The sequence below is a fragment of the Ambystoma mexicanum genome, chromosome 5p, assembly GCF_040938575.1.
Source record: "Ambystoma mexicanum isolate Mex_15411 chromosome 5p, UKY_AmexF1_1, whole genome shotgun sequence".
NCBI lineage: Eukaryota > Metazoa > Chordata > Amphibia > Caudata > Ambystomatidae > Ambystoma > Ambystoma mexicanum.
This window is the reverse complement of record NC_090930.1, coordinates 22,144,735-22,162,996: the sequence shown is the minus strand read 5'-3', so window position 1 is coordinate 22,162,996 and position 18,262 is coordinate 22,144,735. Positions and strand designations below refer to the sequence as shown.

Here is an 18,262-nt window from a genome sequence, read left to right as displayed (position 1 = left end):
TTTTGTGCCCATCGATAGGGCCCCCGTGAAACCCCCGGCGGGGAAGAAAAAGGGGGGGCAGGGCGTCGTCGTAGATTCGGCCTCAACCTCAGAGGAAGAGCTGATTGAGGTCTTAAGCCACGGCCTTGGCGTGGAAGAAGACCGGCCCGTCGGGATGGATCCCGACGCAGGTGACGACGACATCGTCGAGGGTGCCGACGGGGCCCCTGATCGCCCGTCGGATTCCCCTCTGCCAGTGCCGCAAGACAACTCGGCGGCCATTTTGTTGGCTATACAGTCCTTATGCTCAGAGATGAGGACGAGACTACCGTTGCCGACGGAGGAACCTTTCCCGTCGGGGGATCCGGAACCGGGACCTTCTGGTGCTCCCCCGCCAAGAAAAGAAGGATTCACCCTCCACCTCCTTTTCAGCCGTCGCGCCCCGTTCAGCCCTCCTCCCCGTCCACCCGAGGGGATGATACGGGGACTGACACGGCAGCGACGGGTACAGACGACGAGGTATACGACGAGGATCTACCGTCGTCACCTCCCACCAGGGCTTCTCCGCCTGACGAGATTGGATCGTTCCACTCCATGATCGCCAGGGCATCTGAGCTTTTCCAACTCTGCCCTGAGGAGAAGAAAAAGGAAGGATTCCTTTATCAACGGCGCGAGGCCAAGAGGAAGACGGTCCTCGCGGTGCCTCTACTGGACGACATTTGGGATGAGGGCCTCGCCCTCCTCAAGAACCCTTCCACGACGCCATCTAGAAGAGACCGGTACGAGAAGTACCGGGTCCCGGACGCGGCCCCCCTGTGCCTCCGGGCGCAGCCTACCCCGGACTCCGTCGTCTCCGCGGCGGCCAGGAAGAAAGCGGGGGGGGGTGGGGCCTCCACATCGACTTCCCCACCGGACGGCGAGGGAAAGAAATTGGACGCTATGGGACGCAGGGTCATCTCGTCTGCAGCGACGACGATTAAAGCGGCCAACGCCTTGGCTATCGTGGCCCGCTACGACAGGGAGCTATGGTACAAACTGGCTCCCCTGCTGGACTTCCTACCGGACGACAAGAGGGCGGATGCCCTGGAGATCCTGCAGGAAGGCGAGGTGGCGTCGGACCACGCCATCACTATTGCGACTGACATCGCCGACACTGGGTTTCGCCAGTTGGGCAACGGCGTTTGCCTTAGGCGGCGTGGATGGCTCAAGGCTACGGACTTCCGTCAAGACGTACAGACCAGAGTCCTGGACATGCCGTTCGATGGGAACAACCTGTTTGGGAAAACAGTGGACGATTCCCTTCAGGCCATTAAAGCGGACACTGAGACGGCCCGGGCCCTTGGGGTTCTGCAGCAACGACGGACGCCCTTTCGGAGCAGCGGAGGCAAGGGCGCCTCCAACGGTTCCGGCGGCGGTTTCTCCACCTACCGTCAAGCGGCCCGCTCGTCGTCTCAGGAGGCCTACAGAGGACGAGGCAAGTCTGGCGGACCCCGCCGTCGTCCCCAAGGAGGTCAAGGCGGCAAAGCCTCGTCGAAACAGGATTGAACCGGCCGTGGGGTCGGGCCCCCACCGAAGCACCCTGGTGGGAGGCCGGCTGGCGAGCTTCGTCAGCGTGTGGGAGTCCATCTCCACCGACCGTTGGGTGCTGGACGCCTTAGCCCGGGGCCACGCGCTCGAGTTTCAAAGAAGGTGCCCGCGCGTCCCCCCCCCCCCCCCCCGTGGCCAGGAAAGAGCTTCACGTCCCTCAGCTCCTGGAGGTAAAGGCGATGCTCAGGAAGGGCGTCATCGAACTCGTCCCAAAGAGGCTTCGGGGCTCCGGAGTTTACTCGAGATACTTCCTCGTGAAGAAGAAGACGGGAGGATGGCGCCCCATCCTAGACCTGCGACGTCTGAACAAGTTCATCAAGGCGCAGAAGTTCCGGATGGTCACCCTGCAGCACGTCCTGGGGCAGCTGGAGGAAGGAGACTTCCTGTCGTCGTTGGATTTGGAGGATGCCTACTTCCATATTCCCATCCTAAAGGGGCACCGAAAATTCCTCAGGTTCGTGGTCCAAGGGCGTCACTACCAGTTCAAAGCCCTCCCCTTCGGACTACGATCGGCACCCAGGGTATTCACCAAGTGCCTCGCACCGGTGGCGGCGCAGCTGCGCCGCGAGGGGATCCACGTCTACCCCTACCTGGACGACTGGCTCATCCGAGCCAAGACAAGGGAGCTCGCCGTGGAGCACACGGCAAGGACCGTCCAACTTCTCACGGACCTGGGATTCTCCGTGAACTACGCCAAGTCCCACCTGGTACCCGCGCAAAACGCACTGTTTCTGGGAGCGAAGCTCGACAGTGTCCCTTCTGGCCTCCCCGTCGGAGGAAAGGACCAGGTCCATTCTGGGCAAGGTACAGCGGATGTTGGTTTCCGACGCGGCCAAGGTGAGGTCCATCAAGTCCCTCCTCGGAATGATGTCTTCTTGTATCTACCTCATTCCCATGTGCAGGCTCCGGATGCACCCGTTGCAGGAGTTCCTGGACGCGCGCTGGATCCAAACGACGGGCGGCTTTGAGGAGAGGATCACACTCGACGAGAGTTTCCGCCGAGCGGTCCGGTGGTGGGGCAACCACGCACATCTGACGGCGGGCATGGACTTCCAGACCCCAGACCACCAGGAGACAGTGACCACGGATGCCTCCCTGGAAGGGTGGGGAGCGCACACCGAAAATCTGCACGCGAGAGGCCTTTGGCTCCCGACGGAGAAGTCCCTCCATATCAACGTCCTGGAGCTCCGTGCAGTGTTCTGGGCCCTCAGGTCCTTCCTTCCGTCCCTCAAGGGCAAGGTGGTGAGGATCTTCACCGACAACACCACCACCATGTTTTACATCAGGAAACAGGGCGGAACCAGGTCTCCAGCGCTGTCCAAGGAGGCGCAGGACCTGTGGCATTGGGCCGTCGCCCAAGGGATGTTTCTGGTGCCGTTTCATCTGGCAGGGATAAAAAACACCATCGCCGACTCACTCAGCAGGGAGCTGCGCTCGTGCCACGAGTGGGAACTACGGCAGGATCTAGTGGATCGCCTCTTCCGACGGTGGGGCACACCCCAGATCGACCTGTTCGCGACGGCGACAAACTCCAAGTGCCGGAGGTTCGCCAGCAGGTTTCCCCAGGCGAGGAGCATGGGCGATGCCTTCTCTTTCCCCTGGGAGGGCCTGTTCCTCTACGCGTTCCCTCCTTTGCCACTGCTAATCCGGCTCGTCAACCAGCTCAAGAGGTCGCGGTGCAGGATGATCCTCGTCGCACCTGCGTGGCCGAGGAAGATATGGTTCCCGGACCTTCTGGACTTGTCAGCGTCCCCGCCAATCAAGCTGCCGGTGGACGCGGATCTACTCTCCAGGGAAGGAGGCGCCATCCTCCACCACGACCCGAAATCGCTGAACTTGCAGGCCTGGCTCCTGCGGCGCTAGAGTTTGGAGGATACGACATACCGGCCGACTGCAGAGAGGTTCTTGCAAAGGCCAGGGCTCAAATGGAAGAGGTTCTCTGTCTGGTGCCACGCACGGAAGATTAACCCTCTACGGATTACGGCTCCCCAAGTACTGCCGTACCTGCTGACGCTGGCCAAAGCTGGACTGGCACACGCGTCCATCAAGATTCATCTTGCTGCGATCTCCCGATACACCAGAACCACGGGCCGGACGTCCTTGTGGTCTCATCGTCTGGTGAAAGAGTTCATGAAGGGACTGTTCAGATCGTTCCCGCCGGTGAAGGCGCCGGCCCCGGCGTGGGAGCTCAACGTGGTGCTGACCAAGCTCATGGGACCTCCGTTCGAGCCTCTGCACTCGGCCCCGTTGAAGTTTCTGTCGTGGAAAACAGCGTTTCTTGTGGCCATCACCTCCACACGACGGGTGGGAGAGATCCAGGCCCTTTCCTGCAAGGCCCCGTTCTTGACTTTTCACGACACGAGGGTAGTGCTCAGGACGCACCCCTCCTTCATGCCCAAGGTACCGTCGGACTTCCATCTCAACGAACCCTTGGTGTTGCCTGTGTTCTTCCCGTCGCCTTCGTCGCCAGCTGAGAGGACTTTGCACTCGCTGGATGTGGCTAGAGCGCTGAAGTTCTACGTGGACCGCACGAAGTGTTTTCGGAAGACGTCACAACTCTTTGTGAATTTTGGACCTGTCAATCAGGGGAAGGCTCTCTCGAAGGCTTCCATTTCCAGATGGCTCTCCGGCTGTATCATGTACTGTCATCGGTTGGCAAACCGACCGCTGCCTGGCCGTCCGAGAGCCCATTCCACCAGCGCGATCGCAGCTACCACGGCGTTCCTTTCTGGTGTGCCCCTGCTGGACATATGCAGGGCTGCTACGTGGAGGTCGACGCACACCTTCACGAAATTCTACTGCGTCGATCGGGATTCCAGGGAGGAGTCCAGGGTCGGCCAAGCAGTGCTGCGCAACCTGTTCGCCTAAGGTGAGCCTGGTGAGGAGGTAAGATGCTTAATGTTGAGTTTGATGTAATGCTTAATGTTGAGCCTTTGCCACCTCCCGTGGTTGTGCATGTGTGTACTGCTATGTATTCTTTATTCATGAGCATGTGAATCCATGCCAGACCCCATGCTGGAGAAGGAACAAGTTACTTACCTGTAACTGTTGTTCTCCAGCATGGGTCTGGCATGGATTCACATGCGAACCCTCCCGCCTACCCCTCTGCGGCTCTTCACTTGGTCATACTGCCACTTCACGTGCTTCCAAATCTGAAGATGGCTGCCAGAGGCGGTGCTTAGGTAGAGGGCAGTCATTGGCTGTGGTCAGTATGACGCAGAGACCAGTGATTGGTTATTACTACGAAAGACAGATCAGAAACGAAATTGATACTGGTTTTTTCTTTACCGAGGATTCCCAGCCTGACGACGGGGAATATTCATGAGCATGTGAATCCATGCCAGACCCATGCTGGAGAACAACAGTTACAGGTAAGTAACTTGTTCCTTACCTATCCAAGACTTTAGCCCATTGACTTTGGCCTTTCCTATTGAATTTAATTGACTCTTCTGGTGAACTCAAAGTATCTGCACTTTCTAAGAAATTGTAATTCTTTTATATTCTGAATCTTTTCCTTTTTGCTCCTCCTTCAGAGTATTCTGAATGCCATTTTTCTCCTCCTTCAAAGTAGTTTAAATGCCTCAGAAACTTAACGAGTATAGTATTAGTGTATTGATGTATGATATTTAACTGCCTGCTTCTAGTGAATGTTTTCTAACCGACTGTTGAATAAATTAATGTGTTTAACTAAGAAAGCTTGAGTGTAAGAGTTTATTTGAATACGTGTGATTGTAGACCTCTGTGTAACATCCTTACAGCTCACATTCCCACTTGAGATGAGCCTGGCTGCTCAACTCCGCTACTAAAAACTGTGTAGTACAGACTTATACCAAGGTTTGGTTTTGCTTGCACCTGTAGTCATAGTTGTGTGTAGTGGTCCCAAAGGGTACTGCATACAATCTCTGCCTAACAGGGAGAATTCTCAGAAATGTCCTAATTCCTTCTACCTTAGAGACCCTAACACTTGGGAACATAGACCTGTTCCTTGAGAAATCCCCACATGGTTATCCTGTGTTGGCAATCCCATAGGAGTTGTACTGCTAAATTGTGCCATGCAGATCTACTGGCAATTGTCATAATTGAGCACTGAGGCTCCCCCTGGCCATTCACTGCATGCTACAAGCAGCACAGAGCTGCAGATTTATTATGGGAAGTAGTTTCATTATTGGCCCTGAAGCTATTTGAGATTGTCTTGTGTGGGACCAGGTCTGTTTGAACCAACTTTAAAAGAAATGTACTTTTTTTTTAATGAAATGCCTTCCTAAAAAAAATCAGGGGTCCATTGCACTAAGTCCCAGTTTCCTCACTTGTGGGCTTAACTGTGATAATGTTCTTAAAGCATTGTTCTGGGAAGCCAAAAGAATCTCAATGGGAGCAGAGTTCTTTACTATCTGTTACTAACAAAGTTATTTTTTGTGTGTGTAGATAAACAATAAGGCTGCGACCGGTGAGGAGGTTCCCCGCACTATCATAGTCACCACACGCTCCCAGTACGGCCTTCCAGAAGATGCTGTTGTGTACTGTAACTTCAACCAGCTCTACAAGATTGATCCATCCACTTTACAGATGTGGGCGAATGTAAGTTCTGGTAGTGTCCTGATCAGTCTTTTGCTGTGGCCTGATGCTCAGTACGCCATTTTGTCCGAGAGCGGCAGCTTCAGAGGTTTTCGTATCTCAAGTTTTACACTTTCATGTGAAAGCCATCCAGTCCTGTTTTTCCTTCTTGGTATTCTCAATAAGTCAGAATTTTAATGGGAAAAAACAACTACAAGTTCTAGAATGCCAAGGGAAATAACAGGACCAGGTGGGTGTATCATGCATGAGTGCTCGAGTGTTGTGTAAAGATTGCTTGCATTGCTGATGGTCTGAGGATCATAATGGTCCTAAAGCTGACATTTATTTGATGGCTTGAACTCTTAGCATGTGGTGTAAAGATAAAACCACTGTCTGAAGTTCTTGCTAAGTGGGCCCCAAACAGCTAATAACATTCACCTGGGTTGTCATGTTTTCTCTTTTAAATGATTGTGTCTAAGAAATGTAAACATTTCGAAGTACAATAACGTGTCATACTAGTAATTTAGTACCTTTATGCTTAAAGGGGAAGGTACTTTGAACATTGGTCAATTGCGCGCTTTATTGGATATGTATGGCTTAACAAATTTGGGTTTATTTTGTGTGCATTTTTACCACCATGTGGAATTTGACGAATGTGGCCATACAAAGTTCTGAGCTAATAAACTGATTCTTCATGGATCCTTCATTTGTATTAATAAATGTCAGGGTAAAGGTTGTGAGGTGTACCACTGTGTGAGGCTTACCAATCTTTTTCTCAGATTAATTCACATCCATGGAATGATGTGGATCGCTGGATGAATTAACCATGCCAAGAGACCGGTGAGCCACTAAAGAACTAGGTTGACCCAGCTGCTACCAGAGGGTGGAATCCCGCAGGCACTCATCACCTGCTAAGGCAAGGAGAACCCTCAGGAAGAGAGACACAGCCTTTCTGTTCATATGGAATTTCAGAAGTGGCCCTATTCTGGTGATCGGGGACAACATTGTCTAAATTCCATCTGGGTAGAGTGCATAGGAGGGCATAAAAGTGGTGAAGCGTTCAGTTAAGCGCACACACCAGCACTCTTAGTACAAGTTACGCAGTATGTATAAAAAATAGTTTTTTTTAAGGCTATAAACTCTTACCAGTGAGAAAGCACAGGTAATGAACAATCACTAGTGTTTACATTCACCTGAATGAGTGTAGGAAAAGGTTTTCTTTTTGCTGTTCTGTTGGGACAGTGTTTCTAAAGTCCGCCAGGGACTTCATAAAACTATACCCTGGGCAATACAGAAACTCCAACTCTTAGTATACACATACAATGTTGGTAGCACACACCTAGCGGTACACATTAACAATGGCAGTATGCACTTCAAGTTGAATAAAACCACGAGTAGATTTTTAGAATGACTCCAGGTAATTCAAAGTAAGAAGACACTATTGGTAATAACCTACAATGTTTCAGGGATGCTATAGTTCTGATGCTTGTGAATCTGCTTAGAATCACATGCTGTGCATATAGCAATCTAGTGGTAATCGCAGAGTATTGCATCTAGTCTTTCGAGGATCGAAAGGGGGACTTCGACATGGGCGTGCTTGTAACACTATCCATGACATGTAGTGTACCCAAAGTCCCTCACGCATTGAGGTCCCTCAGATTGTTTTTTTTTTTTCCACCCAGCTAGCTGGTCGCCCTATGCAAGAGCTCTTGTACATTGCAAAGTTATAACTTCATTATCCACGACCGTTGGTCGTTTAGTCTTCGACCTTTCATCGTCGACGGCTACTTCTGGACCCTATGCCAAAGATTCCTGCTGATTTCGGCACCTAGTGCTTCGGTCGACGCTGTAGACCACGTGGCCTCAGCCTTCCAACCAGGCCTATACAGTAGTGAGTGTGGCCCCGGGGTTTGATTCTTTACAGAATGCATTTCCTTTCTCTTTTCCCTTCTGGTCTTGCTGGTGCCCTTTACCTCAACTATAGCGAGGACTCCTTTTTAAGTTTTGACCATCCTGCAAAGGCAAATACCTGGCTAAGGACACTCACCGAATATTTAACAAGTTGTCTGCCTCATGATCACAATGAGCGATCCTGCAATTCTTGCCAACTTTTTCGTCCAAAGATGCTAAAAGATGGGCGTACGAAGCGGTGGGTGGCATACGCCATGCAGGCCGAGAGTGGTTCCCCCATCAGTGCGGGAGCCTGAAGTAATGGGGATTCAAGCAGCAACCTTGGCTCTGATGTGGAGGCCATTGACCTTCCTGCGTAACCATTAGGTTCCCAAGTGCCCGTCCCCAGGCCCAACAGGCAGGCCACTGGTGGTGCTGTGGAGAGATGACATCCCGGCAACAGGGGCACACCCACACCACAAAAGGTAAAGCGTACAACCCAACGAGATCCCTTGACGGATACGTCGAGGAAGCAACATACGCGGTTAGGGATAATTCGTAGATGTGCTAATTCCCTTCTACCTTAGGGCCCCCCAGCTCTTTTGCTAGACTTTAGGACTTGTAATCTTTATCCTGAAGAGAGTGAGACCTTTTTCTAACCCTCTCATGCATTTTCATTTGAACAGTTTCTTTTGGTTTTGGAGTCTGACAAACTCCATAGGCATCATCTTTTTACATTGTGACACACAGCACCTTCAGTGCAGTGGCACAGGGAAGTCCTTTAGATTTGCCAAAGGGTTAAATACCTTCTCTTGGATAAACTACTGTTTCCAAGAGCAGTAAAATGAAATTGACTTTACTTACCTTTTGTAACTTTGTAGACCCAACACACACCATCTTGCATAGAGTGATGGAGGGGTTACTTAGTATCCCCTTTCTCTAGTTTCTCATGTAACCTTTTTATGTTACCCTTTCTACAATTAATGGCTGGTGGCAGTGGTTTACATTTTCCTACCATTGTATTCGTACCGTCGGCTGCGTTCCCAGCTGCAGTGTAGCACCCATGCCAAGCATGCTTTAGTGATGCCTCTGCTCAAAAATCCTTCTTTGGACCCTGAAGTGATGGCCAACTATCGCCCCATTTCACTTCTTCCATTTTTAATGAAGGTTCTAGAGGCACTGGTATCTCCCCTTGCTGTATACGTTCCTGGAATCTTCCCAGTTTCTTGACTCATTTCCATCTGGTTTCCGGCCTGGCAGAGGCACTGAATCTGTTCTTAATTCAGTGATGGATGACCACCTACGCCTGGTTGACCAGGGCGGTGTCGGAGCAGTCCTGCTATTAGATCTGTCGGCTGCTTTCGACACAGTCGATCATTCTCTTATTTCTCAGCTTGTGGAAGCTGGTATTTCTGGTCCTTGAATAGTTTAGAGCTTTCCTTACTGATCGCTCACAATCAGTTTCTCTTCCACCTTTCTGCTCCTCGTCTGCCCCTCTTTGTTGTGGAGTCCCTCCGGGCTCAGCACTCTCTCCTATCTTATTCAATATCTACATAAGATATCTTTTGCACCTTATCGAATCGCATGGGTTTTGTTTTTACTCGTATGCTGACGATACCCAGATTTTGGTCCGTTTGGACCTGACAAAATCTGAAACAGCCAGTAGGCTAAATGCCTGGAGGATCTTGGAACATGGATGACACTGAACTGGCTCAAGCTTAATGGTAGTAAAACTGAGGTCCTGGTTGTATGGACCTATACGCCTCAGCTGTACTGGACATCTGACTTTTGGCTTTCGTCTTTGGGTCCTCTCCCCACACCTGTCCTATCAGTTAGGAACCTTGGAGTGTGATCCTCGGCTACTCTGACTATGATTGAGCAGGTAAGCACGGTCTGTAAATGTAGCCATTTTAAACTCTGGTTTCTTCGGAAGGTCCTTTTGTTTATTCCTGTACCTAGTCAGGCACTGTGGTGGGAGCCCTAGTTCTCAGTGTACTGGATTATTGTAACTCACTATTTGGCGCAACCCGGCTATCTTACTGGACGTCTGCAGCTGCTTCAGAATGCACTGCTAGATCCATCATTCGTCTGCCTTTTGGAGCCCATATGACTCCCCTGTTGAGACAACTACACTGGCTCCCCGTCGCCCAGCGGATTTTGTTCAAATCCATGCAAGTTTACTCCCTACCAACCCACTCGTACTCTTCGGCTGTACCTCGCTTTAAGCTAGCTCGTAAGGGGGCTGCGCCTTTTCGGTTGTCGCCGCTAAAGCTTGGAACAACTTACCCTTTCCTTTGCGTGATACTATTGATCACCTTGCTTTCCGCCGCAAACTAAAAACCTTGATCTTTTAACTGCTTATGATAGCATTCTTTGCCGCCTCAGCACCAAGATGCCCCTGGGCAAACGTGCGCTTACACAAATGTATCTAGCATAATGTGGGTGCCCATTTTGTCAAAATGGTCCGGTTGTCTTTTTGTTGCCATTTCTTGTTGGAAAGGTCCTTCAGATTTACTCTGCGCACCAAACCCGGTTTGGTCCCTTTGTTCGTTTTGTCGTTGGCAGGGTTCACTGGTGAAGCCTGCCTCTGGCTCCAGTGTGTCTGGCAGGGCAGGAAGCGAGGGAGGTGCCTGAAACTCCCTGTGCTTAGTCTCCTTGGTTACAGGAATGCACCCAAAGGTGATTGGCCGGCTGGCTGTCCTTTTGAAGACAGCCACCCTATTGTGAGTAACAGCTAGCCTGCGAATGAATGGGAGAGACTTGCATAAAAGGCGAGGTCTTTTGCAAGGAAGGCCGAGTCGACCACTGCACAAAAGAATCCGAAGAAGAACTTGGAAGAGAAGCTTGCTGCATCTCCTGGACTGTTGGTTTGCCCAGTAAAGCCCTGTTGCAGTGCTGAAGCTCTGAATTCGTCTCGACTAAAGAAGCTCTGCAAAGGACGACTTCTCCCATTGCGTTGATGAAACCAATCGACCCAAAGACTAACTCGACTGAAACCACTCTCAGCTGGCTGTACTTCCATTGCTGCTGCAAGAACCGAATGCCAAGGGACAGGAACTCCAGAATCGAGTGCATCATTTTTAAGCTGGACCTGAGCTCCAGGAACATCCTTCGGACTCCCTCGAAGCAGGGCTGACCAAGCCTGAGCCACCTCAGTGTGCTGGATCCGAGAAGCAAGGAAAGCCCACACAGTGTCCAAGAACCGCAGTGGTGCTATTTGCGAGAAACTGAAACCTCAAAGTGCGGCTGATTTGAACTTTGCCCATGGCTGCCGCCAACCTTCCAATTGTGGTGCAGGTGTCCCCAAACGTCCTCAATCTTGTCCCCATGACTGAGGCCCAGGAACAACAGGATCTGCAGGAACTACAACAGGAACAGAAGCCAACTGGAACCATTTCTTCAGACCAAAGGTCCTGTGAACTAAGGGGTACTTATCTCTGGTTGTGTAGCTTGCTTGCTCTCAGTTGAGACTTGCAGTAGCTGCCCTTAGCAGAGTTGCTTGCAGCTTTGCCCTTCACAAGCCTCCCAGCTTGTGGCCCAACAGTGATTTCTTGTTCAACAAAACTCTCTAACATTGTGCAAGACTTTTAATTACCTTCAAGAAGTGCCTCAGCTCCCCTGGACTTGGCTCAAGTTACATTGGCTGGCCTGGCTCCCTGAAGACTCTTCTCACCTCTGACTGTCTTTTAACTATCCCTCCAAAAAGTCATATATAACCTACTTTTATAGGTGGGAAAGGGTTAATCTACATTGCATTGGGGGGTTCAAAAGTGCTTACCTGTTTCAGAAACTTGTTAAAGATTGTTTGCTTCCCTATCCATTTCCTTTTTGCCAAACTTCAGTATTAACATTTAAGTGTGAAAAGTGATGTATAAATGTCCAGTGTCCTAACTATTGAAGTCGCCTCAGGGTGTAGGGAAATCTGTGTGCCATCCGAAAAGGTTATCTAGATACTTTATTGAAGTGTATTTTGAAGTGTATTTTAAGTGTTGCCAATTGCTCCCTTTTAAAGAAGGCTTATTTTAAAACTGACTGTTAAGTTAATAATGATTTAATCAAGAAACCTTGAATATAAGTGTTATCAACACTATAGCTCACATTGACCCCTCTTGAGATGAACCTGGCTGCTCAGTCACACTATGAACTTGTGTAGTACAGGCCTATACTGAAGGTTGAGTTCCCTTTTGCCAAGAGGACAAGGCTGGTGTAGTCTCCCACAGGGTTACTATATGCAATCTTGCCTGACAGACGCCAACGGGCATGTCAAATGTTTCGATGATGCCCATCGATCTTCATGATCGGCCACCCTCTCTGCAACCATCATCACGGCATGCATCCGGGCATTCCACCCATAAGGGCGTCTACTAAACACAAGAGTGCTGACGTGCCTCCTAAGAGCGCGTCAGCCCGAAGAGTTTCAGTGGCTCTGCAAACCTAGATAAAGCCTCCAGGCACGTCAAACACTCCCCGATCCACCGGAGCTACGCTAGAGTCTCGTGGCCATTGTTTCGGCAGCAAATAAATCTAAAGACCCGTCCAAACGTTGAGAGGAGTATTCAGAAGGGTCACTGCCCCTCTCTTAAGGCTATGACTGATAAATCTCGACATCCCAAAGACTCCTGACCTGCAGGAGAGCCCCCCCAGACCCCTCTGGTTCATCCCTGTGGACCAGTTAGGTTTGAAGGTTACATGGACAAACTTTCAAAGTTTGTTGACTTCTCAAAGAAAATGTATTGAGTACAAAAACTTTCCAGGTCATTACCCCAAGAAGAGGTTTTAGAATTCTCAGAACTTGAAGGTCTGTGTTGCATGCAGTACTCTCTGGGACCACCACATACAATTAGGACTACAGGTGTAAGCAAAAACCAACCTTTGGTATAAGTCTGTACTACACAGTTTGGGGTAGCGAGCTGAGCAGCCAGGCTTATTTCAAGAGGGAATGTGAGTGGTACACGGATGTTACAGAGGTCTTAAAATCAGTGGTTCAAATAGACACACTCAAGGTTTCTTGGTAAAACACTTAACTAATTTATTACACAATCATTTAGAAACCATTCACTAGAAGGAGGCAACTTAATATCATACACGCACACTTCTCCAGTATGGGGTTTGGCATGGATTCACATGCGAACCCTCCCGCATACCCCTCTGCGGCTCTTCTCTTCGTCCTACTGCCACTTTACGTGCTACCAAATCTGAAGATGGCTGCATGAGGAGAGGCTTAGGTAGAGGGCAGTCATTGGTTGGGGGCAGTATGACCCAGAGCTCAGTGATTGGTTGCTAGGAGAAAGACAGTTCAGAAATGAAAATTATTTTTTCTCCAGCATGGGGTCTGGCATGGATTAACATGCTCATGAATATTCCCCGTCGTCAGGCCGGGAATCCTTGGTAAAGAAAAAATCAGTATCAGTTTCGTTTCTGATCTCTTTCTTAGTAGTAACCAATCACTAATCTCTGGGTCATACTGCCCCAAGCCAATAACTGCCCTATACATAAGCCCCTCCCCTGGCAGCCATCCTCAGATTTTTACCGCACGTTCAAGTGTTGGGAGTCCTCGTGCTTAAGCGCTCAAGCTTTTACTGCATTTTTGCGCTTTTTCAGATTTTCTAATTTTTTCAGTTTAATCGAGCCTCAAGCTCCACCGTTTCCACTTCCGATAACGGGGACCCGTTTCGGAATTCTTTTACGCCCCTCATGGGTGAAGTTTTCATCGAGCAACGCTTCTTGGAGGTTCCAGAAGATCTAAGGCCTACCTCAACAGACATGGCCCAGGACAAGGGAAGCTCGACTCCCAGATCCAAGCTGTTCAGAAGATGCCCGGGATGCGGATTGCAAAATGTTTTCAAGGAGGACGAGCATTCGAGATGTCTCTATTGCCTTCATGAGGACAAGACGCATGTGGAAAGGGACTGTGCGTTCTGCAAGAACCTGTCGGAACGGACCAAGCAAGATCGTTGTTCCCGCCTCGCCGCCTGGCTGGAGAAGGGCACAGCAGGTGAGAAGGCAAAGAAAAAGTCTGAGCGGTCTTCTAAGTCCTGTGAGGGCGCCTCGGCAACGGGGGCCCAACAGAAGGCCAAGCACCTCGAGTCCACGGGCACCGGGAGTTGCCGAAAGGTCTGGCTCGCAGGGTGCGACTTCCCCGGCATGATCAACCGCGAGCCAGCGCTCTGGTTTGGGGAAGAGGAAGTCCGAGAACCCGGGTAAGCTTCTGGAGAGGCCCCGGTCGACCTCAAAGGGAGCCGGCAGAGACTACGCCAGTGGAGGCGGCCTCGGGGCTCAGTTTCCCTGCCACTGCAGAGGGAATCCTCTTTCCAGCCCATCGTTAAGACCCCCGTGAAGACCCTGGTGGAAAAAGAGGGGGGGGGGGGCGGTGGCCAATACGGACTCGGATTCAGCCTCCGAGGAGGATCTGGTGGAAACCGTGAAAGGCCTCAACGAGAGGTTCGAGAAGGTTCTATCCCAGGGGAAGGATCCTGCGGATGTGATCGAAGATGGCGACGACGAGGGCCCAGTGGAGCAGCCATCCAGCCCGTCGCAGCCATTGCCCGAGCCCCAGGATAGCTCGGAAGCCATTTTGTTGGCGATCCAATCCTTATGTACCGAGATAAGGATGAGGTTACCACGGACCCCGACGGAGGATCCAGAACCTGGACCGTCGGGAAGCCCTCCGAACAAGCGGGGGAGAGTCCACCCCTCACCGCCCTTCGTGCCCACAAGGCCTGTGGACCCCTCACCCGAACTTCGGGATGATACGGCGATGGATACAGGGACAGGGACGAACAACGGTGGCGATGATGCAACGAACATTCCTTCATCGCCGACCCCCAGTCCTCAACCCAAATCCCCCATTCCCCTAACCCCCCCCCCCCCCCCCCCCCCCCCGCCACCTCGGGTCTCTCCGCCCGACGAAATTGGCTCTTTCCACGCCATGATAGCCAGGGCATCAGAGCTCTTCCAACTCTGCCCTGAGGAACAGAAAAAGGAAGGCTTGCTTTACCAACGACGGGAGGCCAAGAGAAAGACGGTCCTCGCGGTACCGTTGCTCGATGACATCTGGGACGAAGGGCTGGCTGTCCTGAACAACCCTTCCACGACACCCGCCAAGAGGGACAGGTACGAGAAGTAGTACCGGGTCCCCGACGCCGTCCCCTTGTGCCTCAGGGCCCAGCCTACGCCGGATTCGGTCGTCTCGGCAGCGGCCAAGAAGAAGGCAGCGGGTGCGGTGGCTTCAACTTCCCCGCCGGACAGCGAGGGCAAGAAGTTGGACTCCATGGGACGACGAGTCATCTCGTTGGCGGCGACGACGATTAAGGCGGCCAATGCCTTAGCGATTGTGGCCCGTTACGTTCAAGATAGCTCCCCTGCTAGACTTCCTACCAGATGACAAGAGGGCAGAGGCCCTGCAGATTCTGAAGGAAGGTGAGGTGGCGTCTGATCACGCCATTACGGTGGCAACGGACATTGCCGATAACGGATTCCGTCAGCTGGGCAACGGTATTTGCCTTCGACCACGAGGATGGCTCAGGGCTACGGACTTTCGCCAGGATGTCCAGACCAGAGTGTTGGATATGCCGTTCGACGGCATTAACCTGTTTGGGAAGACGGTGGATGAGTCCCTCCAGGCCATCAAGACCGACACAGAGACAGCCCGAGCCCTAGGAGTCCTTCAGCAACGGCGGCCCTTTCGGAGCTCCGGAGGCAGACAGGGAGTCTCCAAGGGATCCAGCGGTGGCTCTTCTACGTACCGCCAGGCGGCCCGCTCCTCGTCCCAGGAGGCCTACAGGGGCCGCGGCAAGCAAGGAGGGTCTTGCCGCCGTCGTCAAGGAGGCCAAGGCGGCAAGGCCTCTTCCAAGCAGGACTGAACCGGCCATTGCGTCGGGGCCCCCACCGAAGCAACCCGGTGGGAGGCCGGCTGATGAATTTAGTCAGCGTGTGGGAGTCAGTCTCCACCGACCGTTGGGTGCTGGACACCCTGGCCCGTGGACACTCGCTAGAATTTCAAAAGAAGTGTCCTCGCATTCCTCCCGTGGCCAGGAAGGAGAATCACGTCCCTCAACTGCTGTTGGAGGTAAGGGCGATGCTCAAGAAGGGTGCCATCGAGCTCGTCCCCAAGAGGCTCTGGGGCTCCGGCGTATACTAAAGGTACTTCCTCGTCAGAAAGAAGGCAGGCGGTTGGCGCCCCATCGTGGACCTGCATCGGTTAAACAAGTACATCAAGGCACAGAAATTAAGGGTGGTCATCCTCCAGCACGTGCTGGGACAGCTGGAGGAGGGCGACTTCCTATCGTCGTTGGACCTGGAGGATGCTTACATCCACATCCCCATTCTAAAAGGACACAAAGTTCCTCAGATTCGTAGTCCAGGGGCAACACTACCAATTCAGAGCCCTGCCGTTCGGATTAAAGTCGGCACCCAGGGTGTTCACCAAGTGCCTCGCTCCAGTGGCGGCGCAGCTGTGCCTGCAGGGGGTCCACGTCTACCCCTACCTGGATGACTGGCTAATCCATGCAAGGTCAAGGGAACTCGCCGTCGAACACACAGCGAGGACCATCCGCCTGCTCTCAGAACTGGGATTCGCCATCAACTACCCCAAATCCCACCTGGTTCCGTCGTAGGTAGCACTGTTTCTGGGAGCGAAGCTCGATACAGTGGAGCGATTGGCATCTCCGTCGGAAGAAAGGACGAATGCCATTTTGGGCAAGGTGCAGTGCCCGTTAGCCACGGATGTGGCCAGGGTGAGGTCCATCAAGTCCCTCCTCGGGATGATGTCCTCATGCATCTACCTTGTGCCCCTTTGCAGACTTCGCATGTGTCCGCTACAAGAGATCCTCGACGCCCACTGGATTCAAGTGGCGGCAGCTTCGAAGACAGGATCCCGCTCGACGAGGAGTTCCGTCGGGCGATTCTATGGTGGGGTACCCATACGCACCTCACGCAAGGCACGGCCTTTCAGACCCCAGCGTATCAGGAGACGGTGACGATGGACGCCTCTCTGGAGGGATGGGGGGGGGGCCCACACCGGAGTTCTCCACGCAAGAGGCCTCTGGCTCCCGGAGAAGAGGTCTCTCCACATCAACATCCTGGAGCTACGAACCGTGTTCTGGGCGCTCAAATCGTTCCTTCCGTCCCTCAAGGACAAAGTGGTGAGGATCTTCACCGACAACACCACCACGATGTTCTACATCCGGAAGCTGGGAGGCACCAGATCCCCAGCCCTATCCAAGGAGGCCCAGGATCTGTGGCACTTGGCCGTCGCCCAGGGGATGTTTCTGGTTCCCTTCCACTTGGCAGGAATAAAAAACACCATCGCCGACTCACTCAGCAGGGAGCTGCGCTCGTGCCACGAGTGGGGAACTACGCCAGGACCAGGAGGATCGGCTCTTTCAACGATGGGGCGAACCCCAGATCGACCTGTTCGTGACGGCGATGAACTCCAAGTGCCAGAGGTTCGCCAGCGGGTTCACACAGCCGAGGAGCATGGGCGATGCTTTCTTGTTCCCTTGGGACCGCCTGTTCCTGTACGCGTTCCCGCCGTTGCTGCTCCGTCTCATCAACCAGCTCAAGAGGTCCAGGTGCAGGATGATCCTCGTCGCACCAGCGTGGCCGAGACAGATCTGGTTCCCGGGCCTTCTGGACACCTATCAAGCTGGCGACGGACGTGGATCTTCTCTCCAGAGAAGGAGGCGCCATTCTTCATCACGACCCAGAGTCGCTGAACTTGCAGGCTTGGCTCCTGCAGCACTAGAGTTTGGAGGATATGATATCCCGGCTGACTGCTGAGAGGTTCTTGCAAAAGCCAGGGCGTCCTTAACTCTCAAGTGCTATGGACATAAGTGGAAGAGGTTTTCTGTCTGTTGTGGCGCACAGAAGATTAACCCTCTGCGGATTAAGTCCCCTCAAGTATTGGCGTACCTACTGTAGCTGGCCAAAGCTGCACTGGCTCACGCCTCCATCAAGATACATCTGGCTGCCATTTCCCGATACACCAGAACTACAGGACGGGCGTCCTTGTGGTCTCATCGCCTGGTGAAGGAATTTATGAAGAGACTATTCCGATCGTTCCTGCCGGTGAAGGCCCCTGCCCCGGCCTGGGAGCTCAACGTGGTGCTGACCAGGCTCATGGGGGGCCCATTCGAGCCAATGCATTCGGCGCCGTTGAAGTTCCTTTCGTGGAAGACAGCATTTCTCGTGGCCATCACCTCCGCACAACGAGTGGGAGAGATCCAGGCCCTATCTTGCAAGCCTCCATACT

General features: G+C 52.5%; 1 protein-coding gene across 3 annotated transcripts in view; it reads left to right on the top strand.

The window, feature by feature from the left end:
* OGT (O-linked N-acetylglucosamine (GlcNAc) transferase) overlaps nt 1-18,262 on the top strand; it is an 810,702-nt gene that overhangs the window by 689,053 nt on the left and 103,387 nt on the right. For all 3 annotated transcript variants that reach the window (XM_069612350.1, XM_069612349.1, XM_069612348.1), the window contains exon 19: nt 5,992-6,144. In XM_069612350.1, the coding sequence (XP_069468451.1) occupies nt 5,992-6,144 (153 nt within the window). The remainder of the gene's footprint in view (nt 1-5,991; nt 6,145-18,262) is intronic.